We start from the raw sequence: 14,081 nt of genomic DNA, 5'->3' as shown, positions 1-14,081 counted from the left end.
CGTGAAAATCGCATTCTTTTTCTTTCAATCATCTGGCATCAAAATTCTTTGTTAATTTGTCTGCTTTCACGTGAGAAACAGCAATGAATGAGCATCTGAATTCTTTCTATCCAAAACTGAGTTTGGAAATGTTTCTTTCAATTGTTGGTCCTGCCAAGTTTCAGGAAGCGTCCATCCTGTTTTGGAATTAGTTTTCATCCACTCTAATGCAACTGATTCAGGCTTCTTCTTCCAGATCACCCAATTCTAATAAGAATCCCTTTTAAAAATCAGAACTTGTTTATTTCTACCATGCAGACTGACTAATATATACCATATTTTAACTGTCCACATTGACTGTAATCTCTTAATTGTCTGCAGTGGTAGGAATTAAGAATTTTTATATTTAAGATAAATTTGGGATATATATTTTTTAAAGTAAGAATACATTACAAGTTTTAGGAGTGGGTTACACAGTCTCCCTGTATGCTGTGCAACAAATATGGAGCAAGTGATCATAATGTCTGCAGTTTAAACTACAAGATGGTACAGAAATTCAAGGACAGAGGCAAAGAAAAAGTACAGTTCCAGCCCTATGGCAAAGCTGCTGCAGCAAGGATTTAGAACAGTGTATCCTTCCAAGAATCCAAAGTGCATTTGCGTCCTTGCAGTTTTGAACAGCACAGCCTAGCCTTTGGATTTATGAATGAGTAATCTCAGTTTACACTTGGCACCTCCAAACATAATTTATTTACAATGTTTGAGCATTGAAAACACAAACTGTGCATATTACACGGTCCATTTTTATTTGATGACACATGAACCGGTCTTGAGATTTATATAATCTCCATTATCCCTAGGTAAAGACTTTCTCATCAAAACAGAAAGAACTAAGAAGTCAGAAATGTTTGTGTGACTAATGTCAAGCTTTCCCAGTGTTGCATTTTTAAAAGATATTTGATTGATTACAAGAAGTGGAGGCCAGGAGGTAAACTCACTAAGCTCCAGCAATCCAAACGTATTCAGAATTTATAACCATCCATCTCTACCCATTCTGACTCACCATCAGGATGCATTCATTCACATTAAAAAACTGAACCAAAATTTTGTCCATCAGTGAGATTTGTTGTGTTTCATGAAGAGGATAAGCAGGAAAGATTAATTGCTGTTTACCATTGCTTTTGCTGTCAAACAGATAAAGGACAGCTTTAGTTGCCATCATAATCATACCATAGGATATTTACTACTTTATTATTAAACTTCTACAACACGGTTATTATCACTGCATTTAGGAGTCTTTGTCATCACCTAGGTCTCTCCTGTGGTACATGGAACAGAAAGTTTGTCCTACAAAGCACTAGCAGTGCTTTGACAAAAGAGATGAGGTAAGAAAGACTCAGTAATGGGGATTACTCTGACATAATTTTCCTTTAGGGGACAGTTATCTATTTTGTTTCTGTAATTTTGCAGAGCAATTCCTTCACCATGACCTTATTGGCCTGTTCCATCACTTCTGAGCTGTTGCTGATCTCAAATGGTCTCTTCAGTTTCTATGTAATTTTCTGTACCTGTTTCCTTATTTGCCTACTCTTGAGAACATAAACATTATCAAATTTTGCAAATTTTAGTAGTTAGCTTTGGCTTCAAATTGCTTAGAACACAAACAAGGACAGAGTTTGCATCTCTAAATGCATTGGAAATAATAATCCTACCTTTATATTTCAAATCTGTATTAAGCCAGTAAAAATGACAGTGTGCTACTACTTCAGATAGGGTTTAGGGTTTCTGCCCTTTTAATCTATTTAACACCTTCATAAGGGTCAGAACAGTACAGATTATACCCACCTTTACAGTGAATCAAATAAAAATTCCCTTAAAAACTGTTCTGTTACTTCCAGATGTTGGGGTGCTTGCTTACAGAACATGGATTTTGAAACGCATCTTCACTGTTATTGTATATCAGTCCCTTCAAACTGTGGCTCAGTTTAAGAACTAAGGGAATGTAGTGAATTGTATTAACACTAGTCTAAACAAGACCCCAAACCAACACACACACCACCGAGCCTTTCATTTCTAATGACATGCTTAAATAAAGAGTATGTTGACTACTTTTCTAGAACAAAAAGACATTACAAGCAAAAGGCATGAAAAAACTGGTGAGACACCTAAGTAAGCATAAAGGACAAGCACACATCTGAGCCTTACAGCCCCCAGTGCACATGGCTGTGATTCCCCTCTGTCCTGCCAGGATGCTGCAGGCAGCACCTGTGGCTGCAGCCACTCTCATATCCCCAAGCATCATGGGCATGTAAAGGTGCAGCCTCCATAGCACGGCATTACTTACATCCCTGCTCACAAAAACAGTCTGTTAGAAGAGTCAGCTTCCATCAGCAACTCACTTCAGCACTAGGTAAGCTGCTGAGGACATGTGGAGACATATCAACCAGAGAAAAAATGACTGCCCTGTGGCATAAACTGGGTTTGTCTGAGAAAAAGGCCTGTGCACAAAGCATCAAGATCATTACCACCAAAGGAATGACACCGGGTTATGAACACTTATGAATTGTTCTGACAAGAGAGTGAATATTTAATTAAGCAAGGTAATTTCTCAAGGCACAGTAGAGATAAGGTAGTACACAAAAATCTTATTTAGTGTAAGCACAAGCCAAGCCAGAACTAGACAGATGAACAAGTTGTTCAGAGGTTGATCAGGAAGAAAGTCCTCTGGTTTGCTGGTTACTATTAAAATCTACTCACAGATACACTCTTTTAAACCGATCTTGCCATTAAGGCCTGACTAAATCATCAGCTCACTTTTGAAATTAAGAAAACTTCTCTGTTTTGGTCCAGAAGATAATCAGCTGCAAAGGAATTCACTTGCTAAGATTTTGTAGTATTTGATGACTTTTTTCATAGGTCACTCTCTGAAGTAATGCGTCCTATTTATTTCCACGGAAACTACAACAGATGCAAAGAGCACAATAACACTATTTGATAGAGCAAATTCTCAGCTACAAAACCAAAAGCTAACCCCTGATAATCCTATGAGGATGGAAACTATGCCAAAAATCAAATGGAAAAGATAATGACAGTGAATTTCTGCCACTTCTGGAAGAGGAGCTGAAGTTTTCACTGCACTCACAGCTGCGTCTGGAGTGCAAAGAATGCTGCCAGTCACCCTGCAGGGCTGTCAGCACCAGAACCAACACACACTGAGGCTGATGGCAGAACTGAGATATTCCAGATTTAGATAAAGAGTTAAAATCAGAGCAGACAGCAAGTACTACAGATACCTGCACACTTATAAACAAGTGCAAAAAAATGCATGTCTATCACCTACTGCTAACAGCCTCGGCATGGCAGGTACTTGGCTTTCAAGAATCAGCTGGCTGAAAATGTCAGCAAATGCTCTACCTGACAAGCCGTCTCCCTAACTGAGAAATCTGGTTAGAGGACATCTCCTTGTGATAGGGAATATGTCAGCTCAGAACAAACCCATGCTTAGCTGGAAGATGCCAGCGCTGGCAGATCTGATGGCCTTCCCTCCTGGGAACAGAAAGATGGGGAAAAGTGGGACAGGCTGGCTAGCAAGTGTGAGGCTGAACTACAGATCAGTGCTCAGAATCACTGTGCTACCAACTTGCATGGATGCACAAAGCAGGACAAGGACTTTTGTTCAGAAATATCATCACATATCCTCAGAGACTATCCTTCACAAACCGTGCTGATATTGCACTGAACAGATGAAGTTTTAGCCAAAAAAAGAGGATGTTTGGAGAAAACCCAAGGATGATTACTGCTTTCAGAATAACAAGCTTTCATCTCAGAGACATTCTGCAATGATAAGTTTGAGCCAAATCTTCTCTTTAATCACAACCATGAAAGCTGAAACTTTGGTGGTTATTTATTTATTTATTTATTTGCTTTTATTTTGTTTTTGTTTTAGATTTCTGCATTGTGCAGTAGGAGTGGTGGCTTCAGAAAACTAAGCTGGACCCAACAAATGTGGGATGGAGGTGCCTGATACCGTTATAATTGCTACGAGACAAAACATCAAGAAAAACATCAGGAATAACAAAAAATGGACCTTTTGTGTTCAGTCATAACAACATGTTACTAATGAAACTTTGGTCACCAGCAAAATACAAGTACTTTAAAATCTTTAAACAGCTGGAAGGAAGCGTAAGATAAGCAAACTATCCTCTCTCTATACAGTCAGAAGTTTAAATCAATTGACATTTTTAATGATTAAACTTTCACTCATTTCTCAGTAATAACAGCTATGAGAATTAGTGATATCTGTGCAGGTTCATCTTTGTTTCAGCTCTCTTGACTCCTGTGGATTACTGAGTAAGAGGTATTTGCCTATTAAGATAAGCTAAATGTATGTAAGTATGATTGTTTCGTAACAATCTAAAACATGAAAAAACCTGGCTTTCATCTGCAGATGAGGCATGCACTGATCCACTACACATGCTCTAATTATCCATTTACAATTATAATTACAGGGATTGTCTCAAGCTGCCATTCGCTTGCCTTCAACATTCTTAGTAGTGAACTATTTACATTCCACCCATCTAACAACAATGTATTTGAAACAAGCTGCATTTGAAAAGTTTTCATAAGGTGCCTGAAGCAGCATGTGCAGAATATCAGAATAGTTTTATGAGCTTTAGTGTAATGCAGAATTAGGACCTAGAGGCCCTCAGTAAAGTTTTTTGGGGGGGTCTTCATATACTGCAGATCAGTAGATACCTTGAATAGCACAACTCCAATCCTTGGCCTTTGGTTGGTACAGGTATTTTGAAGATAAATCACCAATTTCAGTAGGCTAGCAGCTGGCTGTTCTGTACACAAGGAAGCCTACAAAAGCTGTGCGCTGCTGTTTGTGAACTGAAAGCAGGTATCCACTGCAATGGATCTCCCTCTTAATCTCCTATACAAATCATTAAGTTTCATGCAAGGTATGAAAACCAAACAAAAATAAAATGTGCAATAAAATGTTCTTATTTACTACAGGAGAAACTAAAATATAGAGGAGTAGAGTCCAGCAATGAAGGAAAGATGCTGCATAGTCTGTCCTCATTTAAACCAGCATGATCTTGCACTGATATAAATAAAGACAGGATTGCTCAAGGGAATCTGCAACACAGCTGAAAAGTAATGTTTTTCTTCACATTCCTTCCTCTCTCTTTCCACAAATGTGAAGCCTATTCAGTGCAAGTTTCAAAAATGTTTGATATTTCTCTCTAAAGGTTCAAATAAACTCAAATCAAACTCTAGTGACAACAGTTAAAACAGACAGAAATCAACACTGAACACATTTGAACAAGTTTAAACACATCTGAAAGGAAAATGTAGCTTGTTCAGATTAGCAGCTCAAGAATGCAGTTAAGGATGGGGAATATTGTGGGATGTAGGTTTGGGGTAAGCCTCTCTATGGAAGACAATAACTTACTCAACATTTGTATTCTCTGTTTGTGTGCTGTCAATACAAATAATTCTTTAAACAAGGAAAACCTCAAATGAAACTGCTACATATAGCAGGAATACAGAGCCATGAACATGCTTTTTGTCTTAAGAAAAATCATGTTAATCCTTAAAATTTGTTTAAATATTAACCAAAATTAATAGCATGTTAAAGACTAGTAACATTCAATTAAAAAACAAACAAACAAAACAACCAACAATGCCACCTGCATTCCCTCAACAAATACCTGAACCAAACATTCCGATTTTCTTCACTTGCCTCTACTGACACATCTATTAAAAATTCACACTGTACTTTCAGAGATCATAGGAATCAGTCCCAGCTTTAGCACTTAGCAGTGCTGCACCAGTCACATAGCTGTGTTATGCTCTGTTTCTTTTCTTGCACGTGTAACATAAATGCAGCTAATATTTGGAGTTGGTACTGTAAAATTTCATTAACATTCATTAACATTCATGAAACTCTAACACCTTGAAGCAGGAGGAATTATGGAAATATTACTCTCACCAAACTCAAAATCAGGGATCAGAATGTGCAATCACATTATATAGAAAAAAAGAATGTCAGAACTGCAGCCTCATCCCTTCCTCCCTGCCTGCTCCTCCATCCCTAAGTTGGAAACACAGCATGCTTGCCCTACAGATAGCACCTGATGCTTCCTTCCTCCATTGTGTTGGTTGGGTATGCATGAGGGATACCACTGTATAGACACCAGATCAAAGTGCATCCCTCCTTTCCTTGTACATGAAAGTGATTTGTGAACACAAGTTTTAAATGTTCTCATTTTAAAGAAAGATTACTAAACTGTATTCCAATGTATTGCAACCATAGATATGACTTGCAGTCAAAGGGTCTGTAAATGCCAGCAACAGTCTTTTTTGAAGGGAAGATTCAGGCTTACTCCTACAAAACGCATTTTCTTCAATGAGTTCTATAAATACAGAAGTTTTCATTGATTTTTACTGCAAGTTTTACTTAAAAGCCACAATATGATATAGGTTGGTGATGTCTATTTCAAGACATGCTCTCTCACTTGCTATTCCCTAATCTTTTTTAAAAATTATTATTTTTTTATTTTTTGTAGTGAGACAATAATCTGATAATAAACTATTCTCTACCAATCAAAGCTCTCAAGGCAATGTTCAATTGCCACCCAGATTTTCAGGATTTGAATATATCCTTCATTTTGAGATTGCAGCTACAAACTTTGCTGAATCAGGCACTGAGGATTACACACTGTCTTTGTTCTGAAAGACACATCCTTTTTTGACACAGAACTCACCTTTTCTTTTTAGGTAGGACACAGTTTCCTTCATTACTGGGGGAATTAGTTCACCGCTATTTTTGTCCTTGATACTGTTAGAAAGAGAGAAAAAAAGAAAAAGTAACAGCCTTTAAGTGGTGCTGGCAGACAAAGAATCAAACAAAAGGCAGAACAGTCTCAGGAAAAACCTTTGGGACTTTGAAAGCATGCATTTCCTTTCGAAAATCAAGGAGCCCACATCTTGGAGCTTGCACCAAACAGGATACTCCTCCACAATTGCAAGAGGTGCAGAATGAGCCAAAGGGTTTTAATCAAAGAGCCATTCCTAAATGCTTTTTTTCCTGCTAGAAAAACTGTACAACCACAAAGGCAATGCATATAAAGAAGGGCTGTTTTCTGCTCCAAAGAGAAGTTGAAGGCAGAGTGGCAGTAAGGTGTTCCAGGCTGAATTTGCCCCCAGTCAAGGTTGGTTTCTCCTTAGTTTTGTTCCCCTGGTTGTAGTGCCCAACGATGTGGTGGTGACACAGCAGTGACGATGCTGTCTGGATTCAGTTGCACAGCACTGCTGGAACGTGGTTTGAAAGCAGGTCGGATGCAGACAAGAAAAAAGCTTGCATCGAGTGCTTTATAACAGTCTTGGGGAATGCTGCAAGTTTAGAAGCCTTTTATCATGCAGATTTTTCTTTGTCATTTCTCCCTTTTTAAGGCACAGAGTATGTCTAAATAAAAGGATATTGCACTATTTATTGTGAAGGCAAAGTGATGCAGTGAGATTGAGTTTATTAATGCTTTGAATGATTCTCACAAAATTAGATTTCCTTTTCTTTCATGAGTGAGCAGCTAAGGCAAAAAAATCGAACATAGCATTTTCTTAATCTAGAAACACAGAAAATTTCTCAATTATCTAAAAACATGTCTCTAGTAGTTTCAAAAGACAGTATCTGTCAAGCATTTTTCTACATTTTTATAGTAATAAACAACAAAATAAAGGACAAATCTCAGATTTTAACGTAAAAATCAAATATATTTGTATGAAAAAATTAATGTCATATTTAAAAGGTGACCAGCTTTACTGATGAGCTCTAAAGCACCAGAACAAAACAGCACAAAGGCTCCATTATGAGAGGCTGCAACTGCTGTGGTTATTCCACAGTGTGAGGTGCTCACACAAGCTGATACACACAGCATGTTAAACACACCTAGTGCTCCTAGCTGTGGTTGTGCCTGCGGATAGGAATGAGTCTTAGAGTTTTTCTTCTCAAGGCAGTGTGATTTTTTCTCTTTCTGCATAGGCCTGTTCATTATTTTATTAATATAAAACAACTGATACTAACTGGACTGTATTGGATACAGTTTCATAACACTTGCATGGAATGAGCCATCAATGATTTTATTTTGCATTTACACTATACGTAAAAATATACTTTGAAATAAATGTTATAGCAATGTTATAGCATGGAGGGGTAGGGAAACTGTTGGTGAGGGGCCCTTGGCTCTTCTACTTCGTGTTTGTTTTCTCGTGCCTAAGAAGGGAGATAGAAGAGGACATGCAGACTGCTTAGTTTTGAGACTTCACTGAGAAGGATGGTCACCCCAGGCTCACACACAGGGCTGGGGGGGAAGCAAGGGAAGAATCAGGATCCTGACTTAGTCACCAACTTGCCCTGTTTTTACCTCTCTTACTCATAAACTGACAGGGGAATTAATACGCTTCACACTATTTGGTGTTCAACCACCAAGCAGTTTGACCTCATTCATCACTCCAGAGGCACAGTGCTGAGCCATCAGCACCATTATTTGTACTACTTCAAAGACCTAGAGCTCCCTGGTGTAGGAAAGGGAATAAGTTGTTTCTTCAGCTGCAGAACAAAGTTGATATGTCATGGATCTGTAGCCTATGTCTTCCATTTCCTCATCAAGTAGTCTTGGACCATTTTCCCTATGTCATTTCTAACTTTTATGTCGTTTTTTCACTTCTTCCCATCACCTCTTTATCTCACATTTCCTTATTATGCTAGGAACAACTCATAATTAATCACCACCTAAGAACTCACAGGTGCATCAGCAGACCAAAAACAACACAAAACTGATTTTATGCTTTAATTACTCTCCTTCCAGGCAATGATTTTTAAAAGCTTGTAGTAGCAGTATTTCTGAGTACCAGTAGTATTTCTGAGAGCCCTGTTCCTATGTAAATTTTGTTGACAGGAGTGCACAGCTTCCCTATAAAACATGACTAAAAATATCAATCCATTCAACATTTTCTTCCTGCTCTTATTCAACAAAGTATCTACACCAGACACCTAAGTGTATAAAATTCAGTACTGCTCTATATGTGTGTTAATACTGACTTGTGGAAACATCACTGTATCTACATCTAACAGGAACTATTTAGGAAAGAAGGGTTTTCTTTAATGTAAGCAGATACAGGAATTCCACTAGAAATTACAATCCAGTTTTACATATTAAGTTTGTAACAGAACAGTTTTAGTCATTTGACCAAAAAGATTCTGCATATGTATGTAATGCACTTGAGGAAAGTAAAAGACCAATGGCGAGAACTGAGTTTAATTCAGATAATCCTGAAGTCTGATCTTCTGTGTATTAGTAATTCTCATAATTTGCTGTAGTTTACAAGTAGGAGCTTCAGATCAAATGCGACAACTTGCTGTCTTTACACGCTGGCAAGGTGCCATTAATTTCAATCTAAAATAGTACTGGACTAGCTGGATTAATCACTTTCTGCTGAATCATAATAACTTAGCAATGGCCAGAAGAAAGATTTATGACCTGACTTATAAGATAAAGGCCAATCTCAATCTTTATCATTATCACAGACATCTTATGAGAGCTACTCCAAAGGCCATGAGTATTTTAGGAAAAAAAACTCACTAACTAGACACAGTCATTGCCTGAAATGCTACCTTGGCCATGTCTATGGCCTAGTTCTCAGTGCAGCATCCCCATCTTACCCACAGGAACAATCAGGTGCCTGAGTGAAATAAAATCCCAGCTACAAAATCCTCCTAGTCACTTTCAGGATATCAGTTCTGTCACTCCCGAAGTACCAAGCCTCTCCTGCTTCCTCCAGCTCTGATATTACCTTCAATGAGCTTAGAGAAGTCTCACATGCTTTGGTGACACTTCAGAGTGGACAGCCAGACTGACTGCTACAACCATGCAGAAGTTGTGCAGCAGTTGTGCTCTAAGAACAGCTCTGAGACCTGTGTTGTGCTTCTCTTCTCCCTGATATCCATATAGACTGAGGGGAGAAAAAATCTAAAAGCAGCTGTGCTGCAATGCTGTGAGCTCTCATCCCCTACAGAAGGAATGCAGCCATCTAAACACAGAACACATGAGCCACGTGCCATGGTTGCTTCTGTACACGACTCATTTACTCTCTTGTTTGCAGCAGATCACTGTTGCCTAACAAAGCCTGCCCCAAAATAGAAGAAAACAGGCAATTTCTGAACAGCCCACTAATAAACAACAAGGAGGTTCAGAGGGTTTTTTGCGCTGCATGCCAAGTTGAAATTCCCAAAGTTGAAATGATAACCCCCAAAAAGTGTCTAAACAAGAAAAGGGTGGGGAGATGAGGCCAATTTCAAGGTCAAATTTGGGATACCACTGAAGAAAAGCTTGCAGCAAATCAAGACAAGAGGAAAAACATACTATTTATTTTTTGTGTGTAATATGTATAATATATTCCTAATATGGCATTAAGACACATTCCTTGTGCAACACAATCGTGTGTTCAAGTAAGTACCTTAAACTTTTAGGGCAAGTTTTATTAAAATCAGTCAAAAGCCTAAATCACTTAAATGGGGACATCATCAAGGCTTTAATTTGCTTGGAAGCTGTTACATTTTTATTATTGACAATTTGAGCTCATGGAACCCATTCTCAGCCTCTCTGAAGTTGCACTGATTTGATTGTTTTTGCTTTCTTACAGCTGCTCACTCCAGAGACACCAAATAGCAACCCAGCAGATTTTTATAAATGTTTTCTAATTATTATTGTTTCCTATAAATGTGTTTCCTCATTTCAGTGTATAAATAGCAAACTGATTATTTACAGCACTTTCTCCTGCTGAGCACTAGCCTATCTGTCAGAGAGGTGAAACAAATAACTGAGCTCTGACTTGTAATAATAAAACCTATGTATCATTTTTCTTTCTCGAGGAAAAAAAAAATAAAAAAAATCTAGTTTCTGCACATTTGCCATTTTTGGCATGATTCTTTTCTCTTGAAGAAAACACTCAATTGCCAGCACATGAAAGACGACCTCAGGATAAAGTGTATTTTAAAATAGAGTAGAAAATTCACTGAAAGTCACATGCAAAGGTTTGTTCTGTTTTTCCAACACCTGAGAAAGTTGGAATGCATATTTTCACAACATTGTACAATGTGGAATATACTGTTCAGCTTACTGGACCTAAGGTGACAAAAAATAATAGGGGCATTACCTCAGCTAATGTAAATCAGAGGAGCCCAGAGGTCAGTGAAATTACATCTCTATCTTCCCTTCCTGTCAAATAATCTGCATTTTTCTTGCCCCGTTCAGGATGGTGTGATGAGCAGCTGTGCTCTATGATGGATGATGCAAACTGCTTTTAGAGATCAGGCATTTTGAAATAAGAGATCTCTTATGCTTTTTGCTTAAGAGAGAAAGACAAAACAGAGCATTTCAGTGTACAGTATAGTTGTCTGTAACTGATTCGCATATCTGAATCATGTTGCAACAATATGTTAGATTCAAGAGGGATCTATTTCAGTAAACACAATAGCTAGAGAGAATGAGTACTCTTCACTACAGAATATGTGATCAGTTACTGCAGTGTCATACATTCAACAATTCATTTTTAGACTGTGGACAGTTATCACAAAAGACCTCTACACATTGTTCTGAAGTGCCATTAAGTATTCTTGGTTGATAATCTCTCTCTCTCTCCTCTTCCTCTCCTTTTCATTTTTTCCCTGCTGAGACATGCCGAGATCCAGTTTTGAATGCATTCTTGCTCTGTGGTCATGCATGCCCAGCATGCACAAGCAGAAAGATTATGTCCAAAAGAAAAGCACCCTGAAATGTTTATGATAACAATTCAACACGCAAAAGCTGTACAGTTGTTGCAATTTTGTGCATTTTCCTCTGCTTTCTCTCCCCATCCATGGCAATAAATATAAAAACAAAGCATTCCCTGTCTCCCCACAAATGATATTTAATTTTAGATTTTAAAACCAATCAGTGAAAACAGAACAATGTCAACAGCTAGTCAAGGTCAGCTCTGTGTTCTGTGCTGGAGCTCAGCTGTAACCATCCTTGATTACAGAGGCAATAGGGTGCAGCAACAGAGGTTCATAGGAGCTTGCTGAGTGTACAGGAGAAGACAATGATTCAGCTTGGCTCACACAGTTAATTATTTATTCTTTATATATTTTGCCAATTTAGGAACCTTCATTTATGCATTTGAGCTGTGTTCTTCTCTACACCAAAAGTAGAGGGTGCCCCATTTTTTTCCTTGCCTTTTTAAATACAAAATTTTACAAATGGCTTTTACAAGAAAAATCCTGTTTACACAATACACAAGTAGTGAGGATGTATTCTGAATAGCTAATTCCTGCTGCTCTGCATTTTTTGTGTGAAGATAGCCAGGCAGAATGAACACAAAGCTAGTTCTTTATGACCATGATATATGAGCTTTCTTTGAAATGTCTGGATTTATAAAACTTACAGCTATTGGTGAGCAACAACATAATTTTCATAGGACTGCATCGTATCCTCTGCAAGTTAGGAGTGACTACAGACTACAACACTATAGCAGAGGCTGCATCCCTGTACACTTGCCCTTTTCTAACCCTGCTCCTTGCTAGCCTCTGCTATTACCCTCTATTGGAGACAGGATATGAGGCTTGATAGACCTTTAAACTGGCTCATCACGGTTCTTTATCTGCTTGCTCCCTCTGCGCATGAGAAGCTTGAGTTAGCTAAAGGACATAATTAGCAATAAACACACAAAATATTTTACCAACTGATTCTTAAGTGCTTGTCAAACTGAAGCATGGTTTCCCATTAAATTATGACAGAAAAATCAAGTGTGGGCAAAACTTCCTCAGAAGGAATGTTCTGCCCAATATACCCATTAAGATGTACATTAGTTTCAGTTGTGTTATTTTACATTTTCAAGAGAATCACATTGCTTTCAACATCAAATATTTAAATGTGTTCTGGGCCACTAAAACAGGCAGAATTTGGCACCCAGGAAACCCAGGCTGGAGGCCAAAAATATCTTGGAAAGACATTCACCCAACTGGGCAAGTCTGCTCTGTACACATAGGCACAAAGAATTAACTCAGGAGAGCACCATGGTTGTTTTTTTTTTTCTTGTCTCCTATGCTTTAGAGAAATCCTATTGCCACTTCTTGATGATTTAACTGCCTTTACTAAGCTCATTTATTATGAGCTTAAGAACTACAGTACTTCCCATGTAAACTTCAGGAGAACTTGGTACCAGATTCAAGTTGCAGTTGTGAAGACCAAACAACATTGTCCTCACAGGAGCTCACAATGATATAGGCTTCAAATTCATGTTTCTGAGCAACAAGTTACACACTTAAATTCCAAAGATCTAAACTGAAACAAAATTGGCTTAAGATCTTTGCTGAATCACAGTGCGAACAGCTGTCATGGGATAACAAATTTCTGCAACTCAGCCCAGAACAGATTCCTGATCTACTGAATCTCTCTCTTATCTTTACGGTCCTGTTCTCCTAGGTAAGATTCAAACATACCATGTAGGAATGCTTCTAGGTTTGAGTGAATTAGTGGCATTAATCATAACGAATGTTTCCCTTTAAAAATAGTTGCTCTAATTAAGCCCACTCCTGCACAAGATGCTGGGTTTCTTCACAGGTTTCTGTTAATAGGCATTTGTAAAATTGGAACCATGGGCAGATACCTACATAATCTATCTTCCTTTCTGCATCTATAGCATGTGTTTGATCTGTGCCTACAGAAAGACCATTGTGCATGCATCAAGCAGTAAAAACAGTGATTTGACTGTTCAAACTCCTCTCTGCACATGATTCAGAGCTCCTCTTAACAGCTTCATTTATTTCATTGCACCATGCAACAACAGCACCTTGACTCACAGGAAAGCTCTTTTAAATAAAGTCTGATTTCTAAAGCTTCCTCTATTATTCTACACCTATAATAACCGAAGTACAGAAAAGCTAGTACACACAAATTTTTGAAACACCCTGAAAATATCTAAAGTAGCTATCTGAAATTATGAGACACAAGTTAAATGCCTGAGAGTGTGCTGCTGTAAAGTTTTCACACACACGATTG

The 14,081-nt window shown here is 38.1% G+C and overlaps 1 protein-coding gene across 1 annotated transcript in view; it reads right to left on the bottom strand.

Moving 5' to 3' along the window:
- The window catches only part of ARHGAP8 (Rho GTPase activating protein 8), a 79,132-nt gene that overhangs the window by 17,840 nt on the left and 47,211 nt on the right, over positions 1 to 14,081 (bottom strand). Inside the window, exon 9 of the mRNA XM_031597232.2 lies at positions 6,753 to 6,826. Within this exon, the coding sequence (XP_031453092.1) occupies positions 6,753 to 6,826 (74 nt within the window). The remainder of the gene's footprint in view (positions 1 to 6,752; positions 6,827 to 14,081) is intronic.

This window comes from Phasianus colchicus, chromosome 1 (genome assembly GCF_987193195.1).
Source record: "Phasianus colchicus chromosome 1, bPhaCol1.hap1.1, whole genome shotgun sequence".
NCBI classification, from domain to species: Eukaryota; Metazoa; Chordata; class Aves; order Galliformes; family Phasianidae; genus Phasianus; species Phasianus colchicus.
Note: the sequence above shows the minus strand (reverse complement) of the source record. Positions and strands in the feature narration are given on the sequence as shown.